Source organism: Orbicella faveolata, unplaced genomic scaffold (assembly GCF_042242905.1).
Source record: "Orbicella faveolata isolate gen_17 unplaced genomic scaffold, um_ofav_v1 contig_36, whole genome shotgun sequence".
Taxonomy (NCBI): domain Eukaryota; kingdom Metazoa; phylum Cnidaria; class Anthozoa; order Scleractinia; family Merulinidae; genus Orbicella; species Orbicella faveolata.
In genome coordinates this window covers 5,655,353-5,677,448 of record NW_028301565.1, presented here as the reverse complement: position 1 = coordinate 5,677,448, position 22,096 = coordinate 5,655,353, and the positions used below count along the sequence as shown (strand labels likewise).

Genomic DNA, 22,096 nt, shown 5'->3' with positions numbered 1-22,096 from the left:
AGTAGTGAGTGCTGCTTTTTTCTTTCTATAATTTATTATCTTAGTAGTCTAGTCATTATACTGTGATATAAAGAAAGAAATGGCTGTGGACAGGCTAGTATTTTATTGATAAAATTATTTAATCAACCAGTGCGGTATGCCTCCGTACCCCCACCCAACAATCTGTCTTTGCAAAATGTCCACTGTGGCTTATGCTGGGGATCTGATTCTACCATCTCCTCTGCTTCTGGGATCCTACTTTTTCCTGCCCTACTTGATATCACAGTTAAAACTGGAACAGAGCATCAGACTTATTGTCTGGTGTATTGTTGTTAGATCTGGCTCGTGATAAAATCAAGGAAGTTGTGTATGGGCGCGACGAGGGTGCGAGCTCTTTAGAAATGACGTACTATATATATCAATAAATCTCACTTCCGGTATGTGTTCCGCTAAGGATCATGGGAAGGATTGAACTTGAAGCTCTGATCTAGGAAGTGCAAATGACGAGCTTGGGTGCCTTCGGGTTTCCGTCATCCAGCTGCATTGAAGACAAAATTCTGAGACATTTGGGGAGTCTGTTTATGCAAAGCTGGTCTCCTCTCCTTCCTGTTCGTATGTGACGCTGTTTTCGAGCGGGCGCGAAGGTTCAATTGAATTGAAGATAACTTGCAGTGAAGGTATGTGATGTGTAAACAAGTTGAGCTTGATTTGTGCCACGCTTACATTGAAGCTCATTGAGGACGATTTATTCTGCTCAGCTCAGAATGCTCACAATTCACGACGTCTTAATGCCTTGAGGGTTTCAATTAACTGGCAGAGAAATGAATGTCGAATTTATGTTTTTCGTGCGTTCTGAACTTAGATTTTTCACTCCTGCTGTGTTGTTGGTCGGCCAGCTTGTCTATTTGTCTGTTGTGAAGTATTTCAAAGTAAATAATGGGGATTATGTTCTCTCGAATTCGATGAGCTGCTGGACTTGAAAACAAAACAATGCCCCCTCTGATATTGTTGTAAAATTTTCGTTTCGCACAAAGGACTGCGAGTTCAAAGGCATGAATTGTTCTTTTGCAGGTTACCGGTATATTGCGCGCTTTTATTTTTAACACGACCGCATTCGATCGGAAATACTTTACGTGTATGTTGGCTGTGGAAGAATTTTCCTGAGTCGTATTTGCTTTGTAACTTTTTTGTTTCTCGAGCGAAAAAAGGAGATTAAAGAGTTAATTAAGACACCATAAAAAGCATACTGTACATACGTCTTTATTTGGAAAAACTCGTGCAAAAGTGAGTTGACGTTTGCGTGTTGCATGTGAAGAATGGGTCCAGTCTCGGCGGCCTCTTAACCGCGTAAAAAATGCCTTTTTCCTGTTAAGGACGTGTATATTTGCTGTAGCAGTTGTCACACTGGATTTATATTTGTCGATTTACTTTGAACGTAGCTTTATCCACGATTAAACAGGTTTAATCTAGATTTTAAATCGAGAAGGGCAGCTTATTTCGCACGTAAATCAATAATCGCTACGGGAGAGCGAGAAACACGTAACAAAATTTGAGGTACAGCTGTAACTGGAAAGAAATTTCGTTGATCTGTGCCGCCAGCCTGTGTGGAAAAATGTTATTTTTTTTTCCGTGTAAAACCAAAGAAGTCAGTGGTATTAAACTTATAGTTCTTTCAGTAATAAGACGAAGAGGTTAAGAAAGGTCGAATGGGATTTCATGGCGATTGATAAAATTACTTGGTTTACAATAGAATTTGCTTGTTCCCCGTCTCACCCACAACACAATGACAACGATCCACTCGATAACAATAGTAAGGTTTTTACTCCCGTAAAAGGAAAACATTGCAAAAGGAAAGCTTAGTAATTTTACACGTCGAGTTTACTCATGTTCATTATTTCAGCATTCAAATTGTGGTGACAACCGGGTGACATGACTTTCTCAGCTCTTACAGTCATTATTTGGCAAAGTCCAGCCCCCCATTGGTTATGTAGTCAGTTCTTCCCACCTGTCCAGCTCAGAAATGACAAAAAGTTTGTCAGAAATTAAGTTTTGCTATTATGGCAAGATCTCTTCATTGTGTAACTTGGGGATTGTCACAACCTTGATGACTTTATTTAGTTACTATTTTCTTAGGTTGTATCAAATTATTTTAAAGCTTAAAGTGACGCCATCTTTGTTACACAGTGGTCAAATGGCTTGTTTGCAGTGTCCCGCCATCAAAAATAAAACTCATAACCATTCAATAAATTAAGTCAAGAAGCTGGGATATGAAAGATGATTGATATATAAACAACCTCACCAAGATTTAGTTCTGTGTAGTTTTTCATTCTTCCGTTATTTGGAGAAGTGTTTTACTCAAATTTATAGAGCTTTGTATGAAGTCGCCATGTTTGTGCCCCACGGAAAGACACAAACATGGCGGCCGTAAAGTAACTGAAAATGAACGATTTATTCCATAAACGCAACAACATTTATAACAATATTCATCTGCTCTTTGACCTGAACGTCCAGCTCACGTTTTTTCGTTTACAACATGTCATCACTCGGACCTAGTCTCCACTCGGTAAATAGGCAACGCGCCTTACACAAAATGAACACAAAATTTCAGTTCGGAACATCCTCCCGCCCGATGCAGGGAGTGCATCACTACATGTAACTTGTCAACCAAGTTCAATAGAGTTCAACTAAAATGTTCAACAAGGTCTCATAAAGTTCAATTAAGTTCAGCAGCTAAGTCAGCATCAGAGCTTTCAAACAGGTGTAACCGCTGTACTGGACGACGGGTAAGACTTCCAGATGAGGTCCGCAGGGTAACGGACCGGACAAGACCGTCACGGCCTGTGTGGGTGTCTTCCACTCGTGCACATGACCACTGACCCCGAGCTACGCGATCCTCACTTACTAGGACCAAGTCACCTTTGCGGATTTCACGACCAATCTTGTACCATTTCTTGAGAGGTGTCAGGGATTTTAGGTACTCTGCATGCCAACGCTTCCAAAATCCATTTACAAGCTTCTGGTGATACTGAAAACGTTTGGTGAGGGCTCTTGAGGTCTGTTCTGAAACATGAGTGTCTTTAGTCGGACACGCTTGAAGATTCCTGCCAATCAAAATCTGTGCAGGGGTAATCACACTGTAGTCATCAGGGTCTGCACCAAGGTAAGTAAGAGGACGACTGTTCAGCTGTGCTTCAATTTCAGCTAAAATAGTAGTTAACTGCTCGGCATCCAACATTGCTTTGGCAAATAGTTTCTTCAGTGGCGTCTTGACACTCTTTACAAGACGTTCATAAAAGCCACCCCACCATGGGGCTTTTTCCACAATGAACTTCCACTGAATCTTCTTTTCAGACAAAGCACTTTGGGTCTGGTCTGATTCCAATACTCTCCAACATTGCTGTAGCTCCTTGTTAGCAGCCTTAAAAGTTTTTGCATTATCTGACCAAATAATGCTGCACATTCCTCTTCTTGCAATCATCCGTCTAAGAGCAAGGAGAAATCGCTCAGTTGTCATATCACATACCAACTCCAAGTGTATTGCACGGGTAACTGCACATGTAAATAAACAGATATAGACTTTTTCAGCACTGTCTTTCAAATACAAAGGACCAGCAAAGTCTAGACCCACGTTAGTGAACGGTGGTGCAGGCTTAATTCTGTCTTCAGGAAGTGGTGCCATCTGCTGACCAAAGGGTTTTGTTTGGTAATGGCGACAAATTAGACAGTTCCTTAGTGTCTGACGGACGGTCGATCGTCCCTTGATCACCCAAAATCTCTGTCGCAAAAGTGACAAAGCGTGTTCAACTCCAGCATGTAGTTCATGGCTGTGAATATCATCAATTAACAACTTAACAACAGGATGGTTAGAAGGCAGGATAATAGGATGTTTCTCCTCTTCTGGCAACAGTGACTTGTGAATTCTTCCTCCAACACGAAGAAAATGACTAGTCGGACACATAAATGGGTTTAAATTGGCAAGGTTGCTGTCCTTCACTGGACCATGCTGTTTACATGACGCAATTTCTTCAGGAAAACCTGCTTCTTGTACATGAGATATCAACCATTCTTCTGCATTTTGTATCTCTAAACCAGTTAAAGGGTTGTCAATTCTTTCCTCTTCTTTCACTCTTGAGTTGCTAACGAATCTTCTGATCCAAGCAACAGTTCTTAGCAAGCGACTATACTTGCTGAATCTTGTGAAGTCAATAAATGGCTCTTTGGGTTGCACAACACAACTGACACTAGCTTTACTCTTCCTCTCTGGGTTAACAATTTCACTGGAGGGTTTTGACCTTAAATCCTCGGGCCAATCTTTTTCGGACTCTTGCAACCAAGAGGGTCCTTTCCACCACAAATGACTCTCTCGTAACTGACTTGCAGATAAACCTTGGGTAGGTAGATCAGCTGGGTTCTGCGGTCCTGGACAATACCTCCAAACACTGGGATCCAGCAACGACTGAATTTCAATAACACGATTAGCAACAAATGGTTTCCACTGTGAGGCTGCTCCTCTAATCCAGTGTAACGTTGAAGAATTGTCTGTCCAACAAACAATGCGGCTAATGGGACAATCTATTGCACCTTTGACATAGGTGCAAAGTCTAGCAGTAATTACAGCAGCCATCAACTCTAAGCGCGGTAGGGTAATCTTCCTTACAGGAGCCACTCGGGTCTTGGACATCACAAGACTGGTAGATACCCTTCCATCTTCACAAACAACTCTCAGATAAACTGCAGAGGCATAAGCAACTTCTGACGCATCACCAAATGCGTGTAGCTCTACTTTGGGGTTCTGACCTAATGGCAAATCAGTGTAACATCTAGAAATTTGAAGGTGTCCAAGTTCAGAAATCTCTTGAACCCACTGATTCCATTTCGATGAGACTTCCATGGGAATTTCCTCATCCCATCCAACACCCTTGGTCCACAAGCTTTGAAGAATTAATTTTGACCTCACTGAAAAGGGTGCGATTAGACCAATCGGATCAAATATCTTTGCTGCTAAAGATGCCACCTTTCTTTTAGTGTACACTGTCTTTGATCTCGACTTAACAATGTCCACATCAATTGTAAAGACAAGGTTGTCAGTAAGTGTATTCCACTTTAATCCTAATGCTTTTGTGATTGGATGTGCTTCTACTAGATCACTTTCCAGGCTGATAAGACTAACTGCTGCTCTGTCCCTCTCTGGTATGGCCTCCATAAGCTCAGATGAATTGCTTGACCATTTTGTCAAATTAAAGGCAGCTTTCTGCATAAGCTCAGTAGCACTTCGCTGTAATTTCAGCGTTTCCTGCACATTGTCTCTCCCTGAAGCAAAGTCATCAACATAAGTGTTCCTCAAGATTTCATTTGATGCAACAGGGAATGTTTCTTTACACCTTTTCACATGCTCTTGAATAGTGCCAATGGCAAGAAACGGACTGGAAACAACTCCAAATGTGACCCTTGTCATTCTGTAAATCTTAGGCGTGGCCTTGGGGTCCAAATCTCTCCACAGATACCAGTGTGAATCTCTGTCTTCTTCTTTTAACCGAATCTGCAAGAACATCTTCTCTATGTCACCCATGATACCAACATAATTCTTTCGAAAACGCAGAAGAATTCCGACCAAATCTGGCTGTAATGCTGGGCCTGGCTCTAAGCAGCTGTTCAGAGAGACACAATTGCTATCTTTCACTGATGCATCAAACACAACTCTTGTCTTGGTTGTCTGCTTGTCTTCCCTGATGATCGCATGATGAGGGAGATAGAACACCGGACGCCCATCTGTTGGTGTAATTTCATCACAAGGTACTTCTTCAGCAACACCGTTCTCAACATACTTGTTAATCGCTTCTCTGTACGATGCAGCTTTCAGTGGCTCATGGAGCAGCTTCTTTTCTAGATTGTACAACCTACTTTCCGCTTGCCGGTAATTATCTTTCAATGAAATGCAATCTTCCTTCCATGGTAAGGATACTTCATAGCGACCATCATTGTATGTTAGTGTCTCTTTAAACTTCTTCAAGACCACATCTTCTGCATGAGTAGTAGAAATTGAACTTTCAGCAAGTCTGACACCAATGGACTCCAAATCCCAGAACTTTTGAAGTGTTTCATTCAATTGTTCTTCAACACTAATTTGAACATTCATAGACACAGTGCATTCTTGGCCATGACCACCTGTTGGCCCACAGAAGACCCAACCCAAAGTTGTGCGAACTGCAACTGGCTCACGGGAACCCCCTCTTACAATGTCTCTTGTCACAAAGGAATAATAGAAATCCAAGCCAATAAGCACATCAATCTCTTGTTCCTCTCTAGGGAATTCTTCAGGAAATGCTATGTTTCGAAGGTGACACCATCTTGTTGGATGAATATCCACAGCTTCAGCTGGCCGGCATATTACTGGTGTAGTAAGTGCCTCAATACATTGAGGCTGTCCAGATTTGTCAATAGGTGCCACAGTAAACGCAGTTCTCTTCCGCAAAGTGCTCTTGGTGGCCTCTCCACCAAATCCAGAAACAGCAATTTTGACACTCTTCCCATCAAGACCAAGCTCATCAATTACACTCTGCCGAACAAACGACGTTTGAGAACCAGGATCAAAGAAACATCTCACAACTTTTGAACACCCATTTGATCCACACAAAATAGCTGGTATGGTCTGCAGGATCACTTTTCCACCTGAGCTCACTGCAACAGAATTTGCCACAACTGAGGACGGCAAAGCAGGACCTGACGACGAGGGTAGTAATTCCGGGGCTGATTCCACCTTGACTTCTTCCAAGGGAGGACGAGCTGAATCCTGATGCAGGAGACTGTGATGTCTACCTTGGCAATGCTTGCATGGAGGTTTCTGGCACACTTCGGCTCTATGACCAGGTTCAAGGCATCGGAAACACAGGCCTTTAGACGTTGCTTTTCTGAATCTTTCTTTCACAGGTAATGACAGAAAAGTGACACATGACTTCAAACCATGGTTTTTGTAGCAAATGACACACTTGCCCTCTTGCGTTGCCGCACATAATGCAGAGGTGGATAATTTTTGTGACCGGTTAAACTTGAAACGGTTTTCACGATTTCCAAGATTTTCCTTTGCCGGAGCTTTGGAATCAAGAGAAGGAGGCTGTGAAGACTCTTTAGCTCTTATCAATTGCTCCAAGAAAGTAAACAGTATTTTCACTTCCACACAGTCCTGTTTAGCTTTCTCCTCATTAAGCTCCAATTCCCATTTTTCCACAACTTTTTTTGGCAGCTTGTCAACTATTAGAGGCACAAGAACTGGAGCCAAAGTTTCAGAATTAAACTTTTCACCAAAGGACTCAACAGAGCGAACGTGACCTATCACTTCATCGTAGAATTTGCGCATGGAGGTTGCATCATCAGAGCTCAAATGTGGCAAATGGATCAAGGATCTTACATGTGCATCAAGTATTAACCTTGCATGCCCGAATCTTTCCTTCAAGATTTCCAAAACTGGCTTGTAATTCGCTTGTACCACTGCAAAACCTTTCACCGCTTCAGCAGCCGAACCCTTTAGCGATCTCATCAAGTACTCTAATTTTTGGACATCTGCCAACGACGGATTGTCAACCACTGAAACTTTTATCGACTGATAATAGGGTTGCCAGCTCAAAACATTTCTGTCAAAGGTTGGTAGATTAATCTTGGGTAGCTTAACTTGTACTTGAGAGGACGACTGGGATACGGGTGGATTGCTTCCTAACAATTGTACTTCGGGAACTTGTTTACTTGCCAAATAACTTGTCATTTTGGCCATGCTTTCAATTACACGCGCTTCGTATTCATTATGGCTCTCACATTCCGCCTCGATCTCTTCATCCTCTAACATTGTGTACATCGTGGCTTGCACTTCCTGCAAGTCACTCCACTTACTTGCGACATTATCTTTCAACACTTGAACTCGTGCATAATTATCTTGTTGTGACAGGGCTTCGTCGATTAACTTCAACGTGTCTGTGACAGATTTTCTCAGGAATTTTCTCTTTTTCCTGATAGCTTCTAAATCTTTCGACATTTTGAAAGACCACAAATTTTACTAACCTCATATAATCGCAACAATTACAGGTCTGCACATTCACAGAAGTTCCTCTCGTTCAAAGTGCTGATGCAATACACATGTGGTTTGTTTGGCGCCAAATCGCCGATATGCGAAAACCAACTTCTTCGCAGTAATAAACGGATCCAACTCTCCTTTTGCTCGACCAATCGTCGAAACTGTTTCTCCAAATCCAATATCCGGCTCGAAGGACCATGAAAATGAACGATTTATTCCATAAACGCAACAAAATTTATAACAATATTCATCTGCTCTTTGACCCGAACATCCAGCTCACGTTTTTTCGTTTACAACATGTCATCACTCAGACCTAGTCTCCACTCGGTAAATAGGCAATGCGCCTTACACAAAATGAACACAAAATTTCAGTTCAGAACAGTAACAGAAACATCTGTCATCGAGTTTTGCCATTGAAACGAAAAGTTATTACTCTAGAGCTTCAAAACATTGAAATTAACACTTTTTATAGAGCAACAACTGTTTAGTTAGCAAAAACTTGAGCAGTAACTCATCTTTTTGACTACTCGAGAGCTTTATCGGGCCACCATTTTAATGTCACACAACGCATAAACTTGGAAATTCAGACGTGCTCTATTTCAAAATGAGGAACCCTGTCGAGCTTAACGCTGCAAAACATCAAGTTATTAGAGGGTCTTACATCTGATGAAACTAAAACTTCAGAAGGATTGGTAATTTCTTATTTTGGAAAATGATGATGTCACCTGAAAAGCGGTAATAGATCTATAAAATTGCAATAATTTAGGAAAAGTTAGTTATGAGTGAACGAGTGTACTCTCAATGAGATCAAATGGTGAATTTTGATGAAAGGTGAGTTTTGAGTCCCTTTTCTTCTATTACAACAAAAGTACTATATTTTATTGAGTTACATGTATTGAATCTTAATGTCATTGTGCAACATGCCCGATAGGGATGATATATATGTAGAATTTTGAAGTTCCTCTTTTTAGAAAGTGAAAAATTGATGATCAATGTTGTTTTGCAGACTTTTTCTGTTACACCTTGACTTATATCAGTGGCGGTAATAACTCTATAAAGTGACATGTACTGACCTAATAAGGCTATTTGAAACATGACTGAGGGTGAAATTTTTGTCCCTCGATTACTTCAAGCATCTTGCTATAAACATAGTTTATGGTTTGTCTTGGTTGCAAAAATGAAATTTAAGTGATGGACAGAAAAAAAAATATGCTAAATTGAAGGAATGTTCATTTGGCTCCACTCAGGGATTTGCTGTAGCTAAGAAAAAACCAAGCACAAGCCCAGCCATCTTATCAGGGCCTATATACCATCAAAATTACTCCAAATACATATTGGATTTTGCTGTTTCTTGTGGTAAGCTCTTTTTTAACTGGTGAATTAAGTGGTTAGCTGGCATCTAGTTTCATCCCTAATGTACAATCAGTGTGCGGTTCCAAGAAAAAAAAACGTACTCCCCTTACCGAAGGGATTGGAATTTCCTGGGAGTGGGAGGGGGATTCTGTAAGACCTAAAAATTTAAAGAAATGTATGAAGTTTACATTAATAACCGTTATGTGTGATGACGTGAGATAAGCAAATTTGGACACTAAGCCTTGCTTTGAAAATGCAAATTGTAAATTTTATTGTGTACAAATTCCCAAAGCAAGCACAACGGTTCCAGAGGTTTGAGAACATTTTGCCCAAGCAGGGCTTGGTAGTGAATTTTGAGCATGTGACATAGATAGAGGATATTACACGGTGGCGAGAAGATATGAATTTTATGTTTGAGTGGCAAGAACATAAAATTCATATCTTCGAGCCAACGTGTAATGTTCTTTTTATTATATGGAGAAACCAATTCAACAAAAGCAAAAGGCAGGAATCGTGCCGTCATTGAACGATACGACACTCGCAAAGGTGACATACGGAAAATACGCCACTCGGGTCCCGGATGAAGTGGCGTATGGAATCTATGAGTGGTTTAGTTCCCAGTAAAACACTCTTCTTCATATAATAACTATGCATAAGAGCTATAATTCGAATTTCCAGAGGGGCTGGGGGGGGGGGTGGTCTTAGAAAAAATCCCTTCCATGGGGGAGGTATGGGTATTTTCCGGAACCACACGTCCTACTGCCAGTTTAATGTAGAGAATTTACATATGTTTAGCTGTTTTTTTTGGATTTAAAAATTATTTGTCCGTTAATTAAGGACATCCCTTGGGAATTGGGGTCACTAAAACAATTCAGGCTAGCTGTCCTGAAAGTTCCCTACTGTATGCGTGGCGAAAGGTTTGTCAGAGGTCTCATAATTTCTACCTAATGATTAATGCCCCATACAATATCAATATTTAGTAGCAATTAGACAGGTTATGTAGGAAATTCACCAAGCTGATTGGCTCTGTCACTTTTGACTTTTCACAAGTGGCAACTCTGCCAAGTTAGGCATGGTGTCTTAGTTCACAATTTAAAATAGTGGCTTCCCTTCCTGTTTGAATAATGTATAATTTATAATTTGTCTATTTTTTGTATTGTTGTAGCTGAAAAGTTTCAGCCAGAAAAAGTAGACATCTGCTGTTTATTTTTATGATTGCTTTTTAAAACTTTATTCACTACCAAGAACATTAATTTGCTCATAGTCTTGGGTTATGACAAGCAAGTGTAAAAGAAAAAAATTTGAACATGTTCATACATGTACCTTTTTTAACAAGCCGGTAAACACTTATTTCTTTTAATTTTTCTTGACACAAAAATTTACCAGTTATCGGTACTGTAGTTTTATTGGCTGCCAAATTCTACAAAGATTACTCTTCAAATGCTGTGCTTGATCATGACTTTCTAGTTTAAATATGTATAAATTACTGTATATATAGCATAAATAAGTCTATGACTTAATTTGTATTATTTGCAAACATGGAAGTAATCATGGCTCTGACCAGTAATACACTTGCTCAGGCAGGCAAGGCTGTTTTGAATTTATTCTGGCTCTTCAAATGTCCATTCAAAACATTCCCTTCAGTCCGATAACAATCTTAGAGGTGTACAATCTAATTTCCATATTCTGAGTATACACGTCACAGCTTCTTAGTTTTTGTGTTACCAGTTAAGTAAATTGATACATTATTAACTTGTACATGTATGTGGATAACATTGTATACCATCCTTTGGAGTGTTACCTAGAGGGTCTAAAGTAGCTTTTGATTAACTAGTGGATTATACAAGTTGTAAGTGACAAAGGTGTTGATACTCGTGCGAAAAAATGAGTTGTTTTAATTCAATTAGCAAGACACTAATTAATTGATTGGCATTATCAACATGCATAAAGGTGGTTTTAACAGGAAATCTTTGAAACAGAACTGTCAACTTAAAACAAATTTCTTCCATGACTTGAGCAGTTTGATTCCATTAAATGGAAATTGGTGTCTGTAACATTTTTAGACAATAGAGGACTGTTGTCTAAGAAATAATGTGTGCGGTTTTATTTAGTCATGGAATGTTAATTATTTTGGCTGCCATTCAAACTTTTGTTTTGTCAACAGAACTTTATACCCTAACCTTGTCTGGAGTACAGTGGACTAAAATGAAGCTTTCTTACTTAAGAGTCACGTAAGACAGATTTGTTACTGTCATTCACTGAGCATTTCATTCTGAATACAGTAGATGTTATCCAAAACATTTCCATGCAATTTAAGTAATTTGACTATAACATCATAAGGATGGATTACTTCATAGTGGCCAAAGATGACAGTAGTATTTTGAATCTCTTGTGTTGAATTATGCAGGATGTTTTGAGTTATCATGGCCAAGATTAATGTGGAAGGCACATTCCTCCATCTTGTGTGGATGTCATTTCTTTTGGTGAGCACTTTGATTCAGCCTGGAGATTCTGATGAAGGTAAGCTTAGCTCTGTGACTTTTAATCCTGTAAGAATTTGTGAACAGCAACAGCAATAACACCTGCTTTATTACTTATATTACTGATTCATGGATTAATCTCCTGATTTATGTTTTGACGTGGTATTGAATTTTTTCTCTAGGTATTTACTTTGTACATGGCAATCTAGACGTTGCTATAATGACAAGATTGAGTTTTGTAGCTGTCTGCTAAAAAATCTTGTAATAAAACAAATTTTGTTCATAATATTATGAACTTAAATTAAAGGTAGCTGATAGCTCTCATCTGCAAGTATTTTACTGTATTGGTGAGGCTTAATTCAGAACAGACTTAAAGATTTAAGATTAATTTTATGCCAAGTGTACTCAAATCTGCTTGACAAGCAGATATGTTTAATTAACACATTGAGTATAACTTTATGTGTATAGTATATCTAACTGTCTAGTGACAGCTTGTAGAATTGAAGCTGTAGATACTATTTTTTGGTATCGTTTCCCTCTTATTTACCCACAACATCAGGTTTTTAAGTGTGTTTACATCATCACTGAGATTCAATCAACAGTTGCATGTACAGCAAGGAAATACACACTAGGACTTGCAACATAAATTTAAAGTTGTTTTAACCTCCCTTCTAATTCTTGTAAGCATTTCCCTTGTAACCAACTACTATAGATGCACATGTATGTGTAAGGTAGCAAATTCCTTTCAGTCATTTACTTAAGAAATAGAAAACATGTACCGTGTTTCTATTGAGTTATAGAAACACGAGAAAGAATGAAAAAAATGAAAACAGCTTGTTAACTTTGATTATCAAAGTGTAAATTCTCTTTGCTCGTTTCATCATTACGTCAACAGCTTGTGCTAGTTCTGTGTTTCCATCGAGTTATAGAAACGCAATTTTTAACCAATCAGCGCCCGTATTTTCTTAGGACTGTTTTCTAAAACATTTTAAACCTCTTGTAGGAGTCTGACTATAATCATCTCCAGGAGTCATCTAAACCCATATTCATGTTGCAGATTTCCTATAATTTTATGATCTAGCTTTCTACCAGCAGTAGAGAGCAAGCCTTCCTGCCTCTTGTAAAAGACTGTCTTCCAACCACTTTTTGAATGTGCATAAAATGTACTAAATCCATCTCCATCTTGTCTACATCTGTAGATTGTCTGTCTCCTCTGGGAATGGAGGATGGACGTATCAAGGATGATCAGCTTCGTGCTACGACTATTTTAAATGGTCTAAGCCAGGCTGCTAATGGTAGATTGAATCACAAGGATGGCTACGGTGGATGGTGCCCTAATCAGACACGCAGTGGAAATGAAACAGGACCATTTTATGACCAGTTTATTCAGGTCAAGTTAGATATGCCCGTAAGACTCAAAGGTATTGCTACACAAGGCCGTTATAACGGTGTGGAAAAAGTGAAGCGTTACTGGGTTACTTATACACCAGACAAAAAGAATGAGCGTTCAAAGTGGATTTTCGACAAAAAAACCAAAAATGTGAAGGTATGAAATTTCAGGAAGTTGTGATTGCCAGTAAGCAAGAAAGAGAAGGCCCCTTATAAATACATATAATTGATCTATTACCCCTTACCCCGTAAGTATATAGCAAAGAAGAGAGCTTACCTTGTAAGTCTTTGTTTTGTAGTAAAATTTCAGTGAGTAACAAGCTCTCTCTAAACTAAGTTTTCCCCCTCTAATTTAATGTTCATTTTGTTTTTATTAAGAAAATTCTCAAATCTTTTGTCCACTGTTGACTACTTGAGACTTGGGCTCTGGGCTTCTATAAATGAACCTTGTTTCTAAAGGGACTGCTGGGATTGGTAAAAAATTCAAACAAAGTTAAATGCAAAGAAAATGTTGTTATTCAAGTTTAATTAGCCTTGGGAAACTTTTTTGAACACCTGTTAACTGTTGCAAATTGTTTTGTTCAGTTCTTTGAAGGTAACATCAACAGTAAACCGCACATAAATAAACTAAAACCACCCATTGTTGTGGAGCTAATTAGAATTGTTCCAGAATTGTACAAAGGTAAACAGGTGTGTCTCAGGTTTGAGCTTCTTGGATGTCCATTGAAATATGGTGAGTATTTCTTAAAATTATTACTTTCGACCCACATTCTGTCACACAGACAGGTCCTTTGTGCCTCAGGTGTGATGAAATTTTGTCAGTGACAGTGGTCAATACTTTGGTTGCATAACAAGTAGAAAACATTTCAGCCTCTTTTGCCCAGTCCATGTGCACCAGGGTTGTCAAAAGTGGATAGCTGCTAGCAAAAGCCACCATCTGCATGTGACTTCAGCTGACTAGTCTGCTGGGTTACTCATCTGATTCCTCTAACAGTAGAGTTACTCATTTAAAAACTTTTTGGCAACTGTGGACTGCACATTTTTTTTTTATTGTTTATCATAAATTATAATAATTATAGATAGGACCCTGCACACGCTCTGATCGGTCAAAAACCCTTGTCTTATCAGAGTATAAAACATAGAAAAAGTGTGTTTTTCTGTTTTTGCCACATTACCTCCAGTCAACATTTTGTTAGAGACGGCAAAAAACATTTTCTTTGAAGAAATTTGTGATGGAATTCTCTGCAAAGCAGCAGAAAGTTTTGAAGACGAGGCATGTAGCACTTTAGTGGTATTAAATTGTGTCAGTTTGTCAATCTGTGCGCTTTATTTTTTCTACTTGCGGCATGTAAAATCTATATAATAAAGCAAATGAAGAAGCCTAAGCCATGTATTACACGATGATAAAACACTCCAGACATTTGAGAACATTCGCGAAATGGAGAAACACTCAACTGCTGCTTGTGTTTTCTACATTTTCCTTGTGTTCTCAAATGCCCATCGTGTTTTATCACAGTTTAGAAAACAGTCCCAAGAAAAATATGCGCGCTGTTTAGTGACAAATTGTGCTTCTATAACGTGATAGAAACACAGAACTAGCATAAGCTGTTGACGTAATGATGGCATGAGCAAAGAGAATTTACATTTTGATAATCAAAGTTAACAAGTTGTTTTCCTTTTTTGTCGCGGTGTTTTCTAAAAGAAATGGAAAAGTTGTTCTCCGTGTTTCTATCAAGTTATGGAAACACTTGTGGGAGAACTTGAAAAAAACTGTGGAAACACTCACCTGTGGCTTATGCTCCCACAGCATTTCTTGTTCTCCTAAACTTCCACTTGTGTTTCTATAACTTGGTAGAAACACGGTACAGTTTTTCTATTTCTTAAGTAATACACGGCTTAGGCTTCTTTATTTGTTACATGTAAATAATATAACATGTGAGAAGAGACCCTTTTGTTTTTTCTCTTTGTGTTTTCTTATATATGTGAGAAGTGAACTTGAGTGAAACAAAAATACTACTGAACAATGGAAAGTACTGCAGCTGTGTTGATATACCAAAAGATACTTAAAATCTCCCTGTTATTAACTTGAAAATCACTCTCCTTACTGTGTACAGTGTAAATTTGCTTTGGAAGTTTTGTGAGATACATCAATTGATTTGGTTGCACCACTTACACGTGTAAATATGCTGATTTTTTTGACTTTCATTTTCGTGACTTTATGAAAGAAAAGGTACTGTACTGTAAGCATTTCCCTTTCATACACCTCCAAGATGAGTGAGAGCCTGAGGGTATTTACAAGTGTCTTTGCTAGGGTCATAGTGCAGTGAAGCCAGCTGGGGTGCCAGCAGTTTGCCAACCATAAGGCCACTGTTGGTAAACAAAGAGTTGACATGGTATTTTTGACTCACCACTCAGGTCTTGTCAAATACCAAATGCCTCAAGGTAATACAAGAGGAGGAAGGTACAACTTCACAGATTCAAGTTACGATGGTTTTACCAAAAACAACTTTCTATCTGCTGGCCTTGGAATGCTCACTGATGGAAAATTGGCCCCTGAAGATTTTGCTGCCACTAATGGTTGGATTGGGTGGAATGAAAAATTCACACCTACACCTTACATCATATTTGAGTTTTTGAACATAAGAATCTTTCATTCTATGACTCTCCATTGTAATGTAAGAGACAGAACAAAGATCAAGTTGTTCTCCAAAGTTGTAGTAAGTTTCAATGTGGATGGTGTTTCATTTAATGCGTCACGGACATATGAACCAGAGAATGTTTCCAGTGGATTAGGTTGGATGAACTACAATGTTACGATTGACTTGTGCCAACACATAGCAAAGTTAATGAAGTTGAATTTTACCTATATGTATGCAGAGGGCTGGATATTAATCAGTGAAGTCACTTTTGACTCAGGTAAGTTCACAGTGTTTGTTTTAAAGAGGCTTGAAAAACTTTGACTTTGCTTTTGGCTTAAATAGAAGGTGGGCAAATTAATGCAATTCTTGCATTCTTTGAATTTCTAGGAAAAAGATAAGTATAACTCCTAAATCTGTATTGTATGCTCAATGTCTTCTGTATACAAATACAGGTCAGATAGGGGCAGATTGTACAAGTGCTAAAAGGGGTAACTAGTTTTTGTGTACTTTCTGTAGCGCTACATTTACATTGCACTTGTTTGTTTTACATGTAATAGTGGATGAAAGAAGGTCCAAGTTGGAATAATGTACCTCAGGGCATCGTGGTGAATGGGCTATAGTTTTTAAAAGAAATTTTTTTAAAATAAATCATGCAGCACTTTACTTTCATCAGCTGTTATTATCAGGTTGCGGCCCTTATTGACAACCCTTAACAGGCCTTTCAATTCTTTATGTGTTGTTAAGGCAATGTGTTGATTTGGTTTCAGAGCCACTTGGTACCAAGTCACCTCCTGAACCTGTCTGTGCTCCTACCCTGACCCCTCCTCTTTCCACAATGCCACCAACTGACACAAGAAGTTTACTTACCAGCAGCAGCCCATCTGAGGGGGTCTTAGGTGAAAAAGGTAATTTAACTCACATCCAATCATTTTTCACTGGCTATACGCCTAACATAGTTAGAAAAGAAATTTCTGTTTGATTGAAGCATTTTAGACAAGAAATATGGTTTCTGTTACTTATCATTGAGGAACATTGTGATATCTTTGTACATACAGTATATTAGCTTGTGATATTTCATGCACAAATGCTTTGTTTTGGTGATGGAGCTGTGATCATGAGGAATGAAGAAGCAAGGAAATTTTTACGAAGGAAGTTTAAACTATGCTATTCCCCATCTTCCTCACAGCCTTACCGCTCTCATTAGATATTCTCATGTGTTGCTGAAACAAACCAGCCATACACAAAATACTGGTAGCTGTGCTGGTTATGAAATCCTTTGTGGCCAGACTTTTTTGGGAAAATTCCCAATTTTCCTTGAGTGTTTTTATAACTAAATAGAAACACAGAGAACATGTGTTCTATTTCTTTTAGAAAATTCCGCGGTGAAACAAAGAAAACAGTGCGTGTGCTTTGATCATCAAAATGAAAATTCTCGCCGTCAGTACATCAACAGCCTGTGCTAGTTCTGTGTTTCTATTGAGTTAGAGAAACCAGATTTTAAACCAAGCAGTGCATGTATTTTTCGGGGGCTATTTTGCAAACTGAAATAATAATTAGCATGCTGTTTGTTGATCATGATTTACCTTCACATCAGATCCTGGAGCTAGTTCCAGTAGCGGGTCCATGGATGGTGGTGTCATAGCTGGTATCATCTGTGCTGTGATAGCTGTCCTGTTGGTGATTGCCTTGTTTATCTGCTGGAAGCGCTACCCTCACTTGTTGTTTCATCGTGAAAAACCATTCAACTCTTTCATCAAAGTTGAAGTGAAGCCTTATGCTCATTACCATGCTCCACAGCGTGTGTCTCGCCTGGACAGTACAGTGAGTGAAAATGAAGAGAAGAGATACAGCTTCAAGAACAATGTGTGTAGCGAGGGAGGGGTTGGTGGAGCAGATGTGACTGTCTGCCCCATATATGCTAGTGTACAAGAAAACTTGAACAAGAGTGTTCCTGCAGATGGCAATCTTAACAATCTCTCAAAGTGCCAGAGGCATAATTCTGAGCAAAAGCCCCCAAAGAAAGGTATGTTTCAGAAGCTATATCTGACCTTTTAAGTCAGCTGTACATTGCAGAGCAAGAAATGTGTATCCTTAGTTACATGTAGTACACTTCCAGATTTAACTTGTGATGCAATCAGCTTTCTGTAAGTGGTCAGCTGTGGTAGAGGTGGTTTCCAGTGGAATGCCATTAATTTGTCCCCCAACGTCAATTAATAAATGAGACAATGACAGATTGAACTTATGTTTGGGGCTAAAAAAGAGAAATCAAACAAGGTGATCTTAATCAGTAGTCAGCTGGTATCAAGTCGGATTTCCCCATTAAATTTTAGATGCTTCAGCTACATCTAAAGATACAGTGGAACCCCGTTAATGCGACCACCTTCGGGCCATGAAAAATTGGTCGCATTAACGGGGTTCTTTAAATAAGGAAATGACTGACTGAGCTGTTTTGGGGGGCCAGAATAAAGTGGCCGTAATAAGAGGTGGTCGTCAGGCGGGGTTCCACTGTTCAAGTATCTTAAAATGAAACCTGTATTAAGCGAACCCCATGTTAAGCGGACACCCTGTATTTAGTTGACACCAGCTTGAGTCCCAAAATCTTCCTCCTACATTTACTATAAAATAAACTTGCATTCAGCGGACACCTCTGTTAAGCGGACACGGATACCAATATTAAGCCATTTTGTGGCACAAAACCTGCAATAAGCGGACACTTCAAGGGCTTGCTACTTCTAAAAGCTCAGCTCAGACTCCTTTAACATTGTTCAGTGATATCGTTTCAAAGCTAAGTAGGTTATTCCAGATTGATGTATTGACTGACTGAATATTGTGCTGTGAGCAGTCTTTGATCGTACACTGTGTTGCACTGAGTTACAAAAGGGTTAATGAACTATTATTGCACGATATGTTATAACCTGTTTTGAACGGACACCCTGTATTAAGCGGACACTAGTGAGGGTCCCAAGGGTGTCCGCTTATTACAGGTTCCACTGTGTAGAGATTGTTGGTCCTTATAAAGAGTTGCATGTCTTGTGTGTAATACCGTGGCCTGTTTTTGATTCTCTTGTTATTTGTTACGTTTTCATTTCTCAGTTAAGCCTTCTATACCGCCACCCCTCAAGCCATTTCAGCAAACGCCAGACAATGTTTATGCCGAGCCTAACGTCCCTTTGCTACCTCCGGCGTCACCAGGCACGGGTGGATCTCCTAAACCTCCAATACCGCCACGAGCTTCACAGATAAACTTTACGAATGCATCAAGCTTTCCCGATAATCATTATGCGGAGCCAGACTCTCCCTCGGAGAAAAGCCCCATGATCGAGGAACCAGCCAAGCCTAAAATTGTTAGCGGCTATGCCGAACCTATCGATGCTATTTCTCCTACAACAATTACTACTTTTCCTAATCCTATTTACGAGGAGGTGTACTCAGAGCCTTATCAGGGCGTGTCTGGCACCAGTTTGTATTGCAACCCCGATGAGGACCTGAACTTTAGACCGAGACTGGACACGTTTAAGGACTTCCCTCGTCATAAGCTTCACTTCAGAGAGAAGATCGGCGATGGACAGTTTGGCGAGGTGCACATCGGAGAGGCGGAAGGCTTAGGAGACATTTTAGGCGAGGAGTTCAAACACAGTCCACGTGTGACTGTTGCTATCAAAACGCTCAAACTAGACGTGGACAAGAACATCAAGGATGATTTCTTCAAGGAGGTGAAAGTCATGGCAGGACTAAGGCACTCCAATGTCGTTCGTCTGTTAGGCGTTTGCCGTGATGATCCCATGTACATGATCGTCGAGTACATGGCTAACGGTGATCTTAATCAGTTCCTTAAAGAAAAGGAACTAACGCCTAGCTTGTCTCTGAATGAGAGCGACGGATGGGAGGATACAGGACAGTATGTCTCTCCGCAGGCGCTTTTTTACATGGCAAAACAAGTGGCAGCTGGGATGAAGTACATCTCTTCGTTGAACTATGTCCATCGTGATCTTGCCACGCGGAACTGTCTTGTTGGACACGCCTACACAGTGAAGATCGCTGACTTTGGCATGTCAAGAAACTTGTACTGTAAACATTACTACCGCATAGAGGGACGCGTGATTTTACCAATACGATGGATGGCGCCTGAGTGTATTCTTCAAGGTAAGATAGCTGGTAGCAAAATTTAAATTAAGGGTTTATTCTAGGGATGGTTGCCCTTCATCCAGGCAGCTACTTTTGTCGACCACAAACCTGTCTTTTTGGGGGAAGTTCCTCCGAACACTTTCTTAGCTTTTCTGAGCTTAGTAATTCTTTTACGGGCCAAATCGAGCGCCTCGTTTCGTTAGGTTGTGTCTGAACCCCGTTCTTTACGTCCGAACTTAAGGAAATGGGAGGTTGTTTTGTAGTTAACTTCGTGAAAGCATCATTTTTAGTTTCGTATGCTTGGTGACACAGCCCAACAAAGAACTAGGATCAGTTACTATTAAGAAAATTACCGAAGTGGCGTGGTTGTTTGGGGAAGGTACGACACTAATTGAAAAGAAGATTGAAAACGTCTCGTTTGATATTTGCAGGCCGCTTTACCACCGCTAGTGACGTGTGGGCGTATGGTGTGACCCTGTGGGAGATCCTCACCCTGGCGAAAGAGTACCCTTATTCAGAGCTCACTGATGAAGAGGTAATACAAAACGTGCAGAAGATGTTCCACGGGCAGGATAAACCCTTCACTATCCTACCTCAGCCAGAGACGTGTCCAGATGACTTGTATCGGCTCATGAAACAATGCTGGACCAAGGAGCTGGAGCGAAGACCCTCGTTCATGGAACTGCACAGCAATATAGCAGAGCGTGTACGACTCAGCGAAGTCACCATTTAGTTTTGCTCGAAGTAGTTGGTGGCCATCAAAAGAGTTGCCATGACAGGACTCGATAGTCGTGTGTTCAATAATGATGATGTGGGCGGGTATTTTTCCATTTCTAGAATGGCTGATTGCTTCTATGCTACATTGTTTTAATGCAGTCGTGAAACCTGACGCAGAGTATTTAGACCAAGATATGCAAACAAAAGCAAAGTTTTGATTGGCGTTGGCTTTGCTCGTTATTGTTTAAATATAACCGGTCCATCGACTGCAGTTTGTTTGCAGAATACAGGTGTTTCATTAACCAAACAGAGACCTTGCCAAGCGCAAGACTAGTACTTTTGTAAGTCAATCAAACAACGCTCTCTCGCATCCAAATCCCTTAGTTGTTTGGCTCGGTTTTTAGAATGCTACGAAGAGCTGGTACTACCACAATAGACATTTTAATCGAATCAATTTCTTGGGGCAGGGGTGCCTTAGAGGACCCAGTTACACTCGGAGTCGCATCATTACCTGGAAAACCTTTCAATCCTGAGTCACGTTGGTGATTCATTAGTCTTAGATATTTTAACGTTTTTGTAGTGTACTATTCAGAGATGAGTATTTAACTCCCAATTTCCTGAGAAAGTGTAAATTTGTAGAAGTTGAAAATTTGTTGTTATGATTGCGGTAATGTCACCCTTCTTCGAGGACCGGGGAACTGTCTGTGAAGTGTAAATGGTGAACTGCAGCTGTTTTTATAATAGGAAGTTGATTATTTATCTGCTAAAATTAGCTGGAACAGAGCATACTTTCTGTACAGGGTGGTATATTAGTAATTTGCATCAGTTTTGTAATATATTGTTTTGTAAAGCAGTTACCTGTAATTTGAATTGAAATTAAAGTAATTGCTATTTTATAGGATATTTTTTTGCGAGGTGTCGCGACTGGCGATTTGAGGGAACGTGTTCTTTCTGGACTTATTTATTGAATTTACTGTGTCCGTCGACACGCCAGAGGTGTTTTTCCGTCATAAGTAAACGTTTGGTATTATTTTAGGATCTATTTTGTTGTCGGGGGCGGCTGGTTGGAAATGACCCCTGAGTTCCAATATTTTACGCCAGTTTCTGATTTTCAAAGGTACTGAAGTGAACCTTAAACTAATAGATTGCTTAGGTAAAATAACACCAAATAAGTAATAAAAGCTGAAAACACGGATTGTTTTCACTGTGCGACTGGGGAAGAATAAGACGAATTACAAATGTCTTCCAAAAAAAACAAACTGAAGAGGCCATTTTTTTTTTAAGATGGACGTTCCGACGTGTTTTTTTTTTCATTACGAGGCGCAATCTTCCAGCGAGGGCTTCAACAATAC

At 39.7% G+C, this 22,096-nt stretch overlaps 2 protein-coding genes across 5 annotated transcripts; one reads left to right on the top strand and one right to left on the bottom strand.

The window, feature by feature from the left end:
* The first annotated feature begins 442 nt into the window (after window positions 1–442).
* Window positions 443–21,645, top strand: LOC110050727 (discoidin domain-containing receptor 2-like). 4 transcript variants are annotated; one of them, XM_020756647.2, is made up of 11 exons: window positions 443–656; window positions 9,289–9,397; window positions 11,559–11,625; window positions 11,802–11,914; window positions 13,074–13,420; window positions 13,849–13,996; window positions 15,679–16,179; window positions 16,670–16,807; window positions 17,497–17,925; window positions 18,996–20,045; window positions 20,459–21,645. In XM_020756647.2, exons 4-11 carry the CDS (start codon window positions 11,818–11,820, stop codon window positions 20,758–20,760), a joined length of 3,012 nt encoding a protein of 1,003 aa, XP_020612306.1. In that variant the 5' UTR covers window positions 443–656; window positions 9,289–9,397; window positions 11,559–11,625; window positions 11,802–11,817; the 3' UTR covers window positions 20,761–21,645. The 4 variants fall into 4 exon arrangements, with proteins under 4 accessions (XP_020612306.1, XP_020612305.1, XP_020612303.1 ...); XM_020756646.2 differs by lacking the exon at window positions 9,289–9,397; XM_020756644.2 differs by lacking the exons at window positions 9,289–9,397; window positions 11,559–11,625.
* LOC110049892 (uncharacterized) lies at window positions 2,693–8,002 on the bottom strand. Its single transcript, XM_020755737.2, has one exon. It carries the CDS (start codon window positions 8,000–8,002, stop codon window positions 2,693–2,695), a length of 5,310 nt encoding a protein of 1,769 aa, XP_020611396.2.
* Window positions 21,646–22,096: the final 451 nt, after the last annotated feature.

What these genes read in the sequence shown, in the direction of transcription:
- LOC110050727 (XM_020756644.2), top strand. Translation starts at nt 11,818, where the DNA reads ATGGCCAAGATTAATGTGGAAGGCACATTCCTCCATCTTGTGTGGATG. An exon ending in TGGATGTCCATTGAAATATG is followed by an intron (nt 13,997 to 15,678) that starts GTGAGTATTTCT and finishes CTCACCACTCAG; the next exon opens with GTCTTGTCAAATACCAAATG. An exon ending in GCCTGAGTGTATTCTTCAAG is followed by an intron (nt 20,046 to 20,458) that starts GTAAGATAGCTG and finishes TGATATTTGCAG; the next exon opens with GCCGCTTTACCACCGCTAGT.
- LOC110049892 (XM_020755737.2), bottom strand. Translation starts at nt 8,002, where the DNA reads ATGTCGAAAGATTTAGAAGCTATCAGGAAAAAGAGAAAATTCCTGAGA.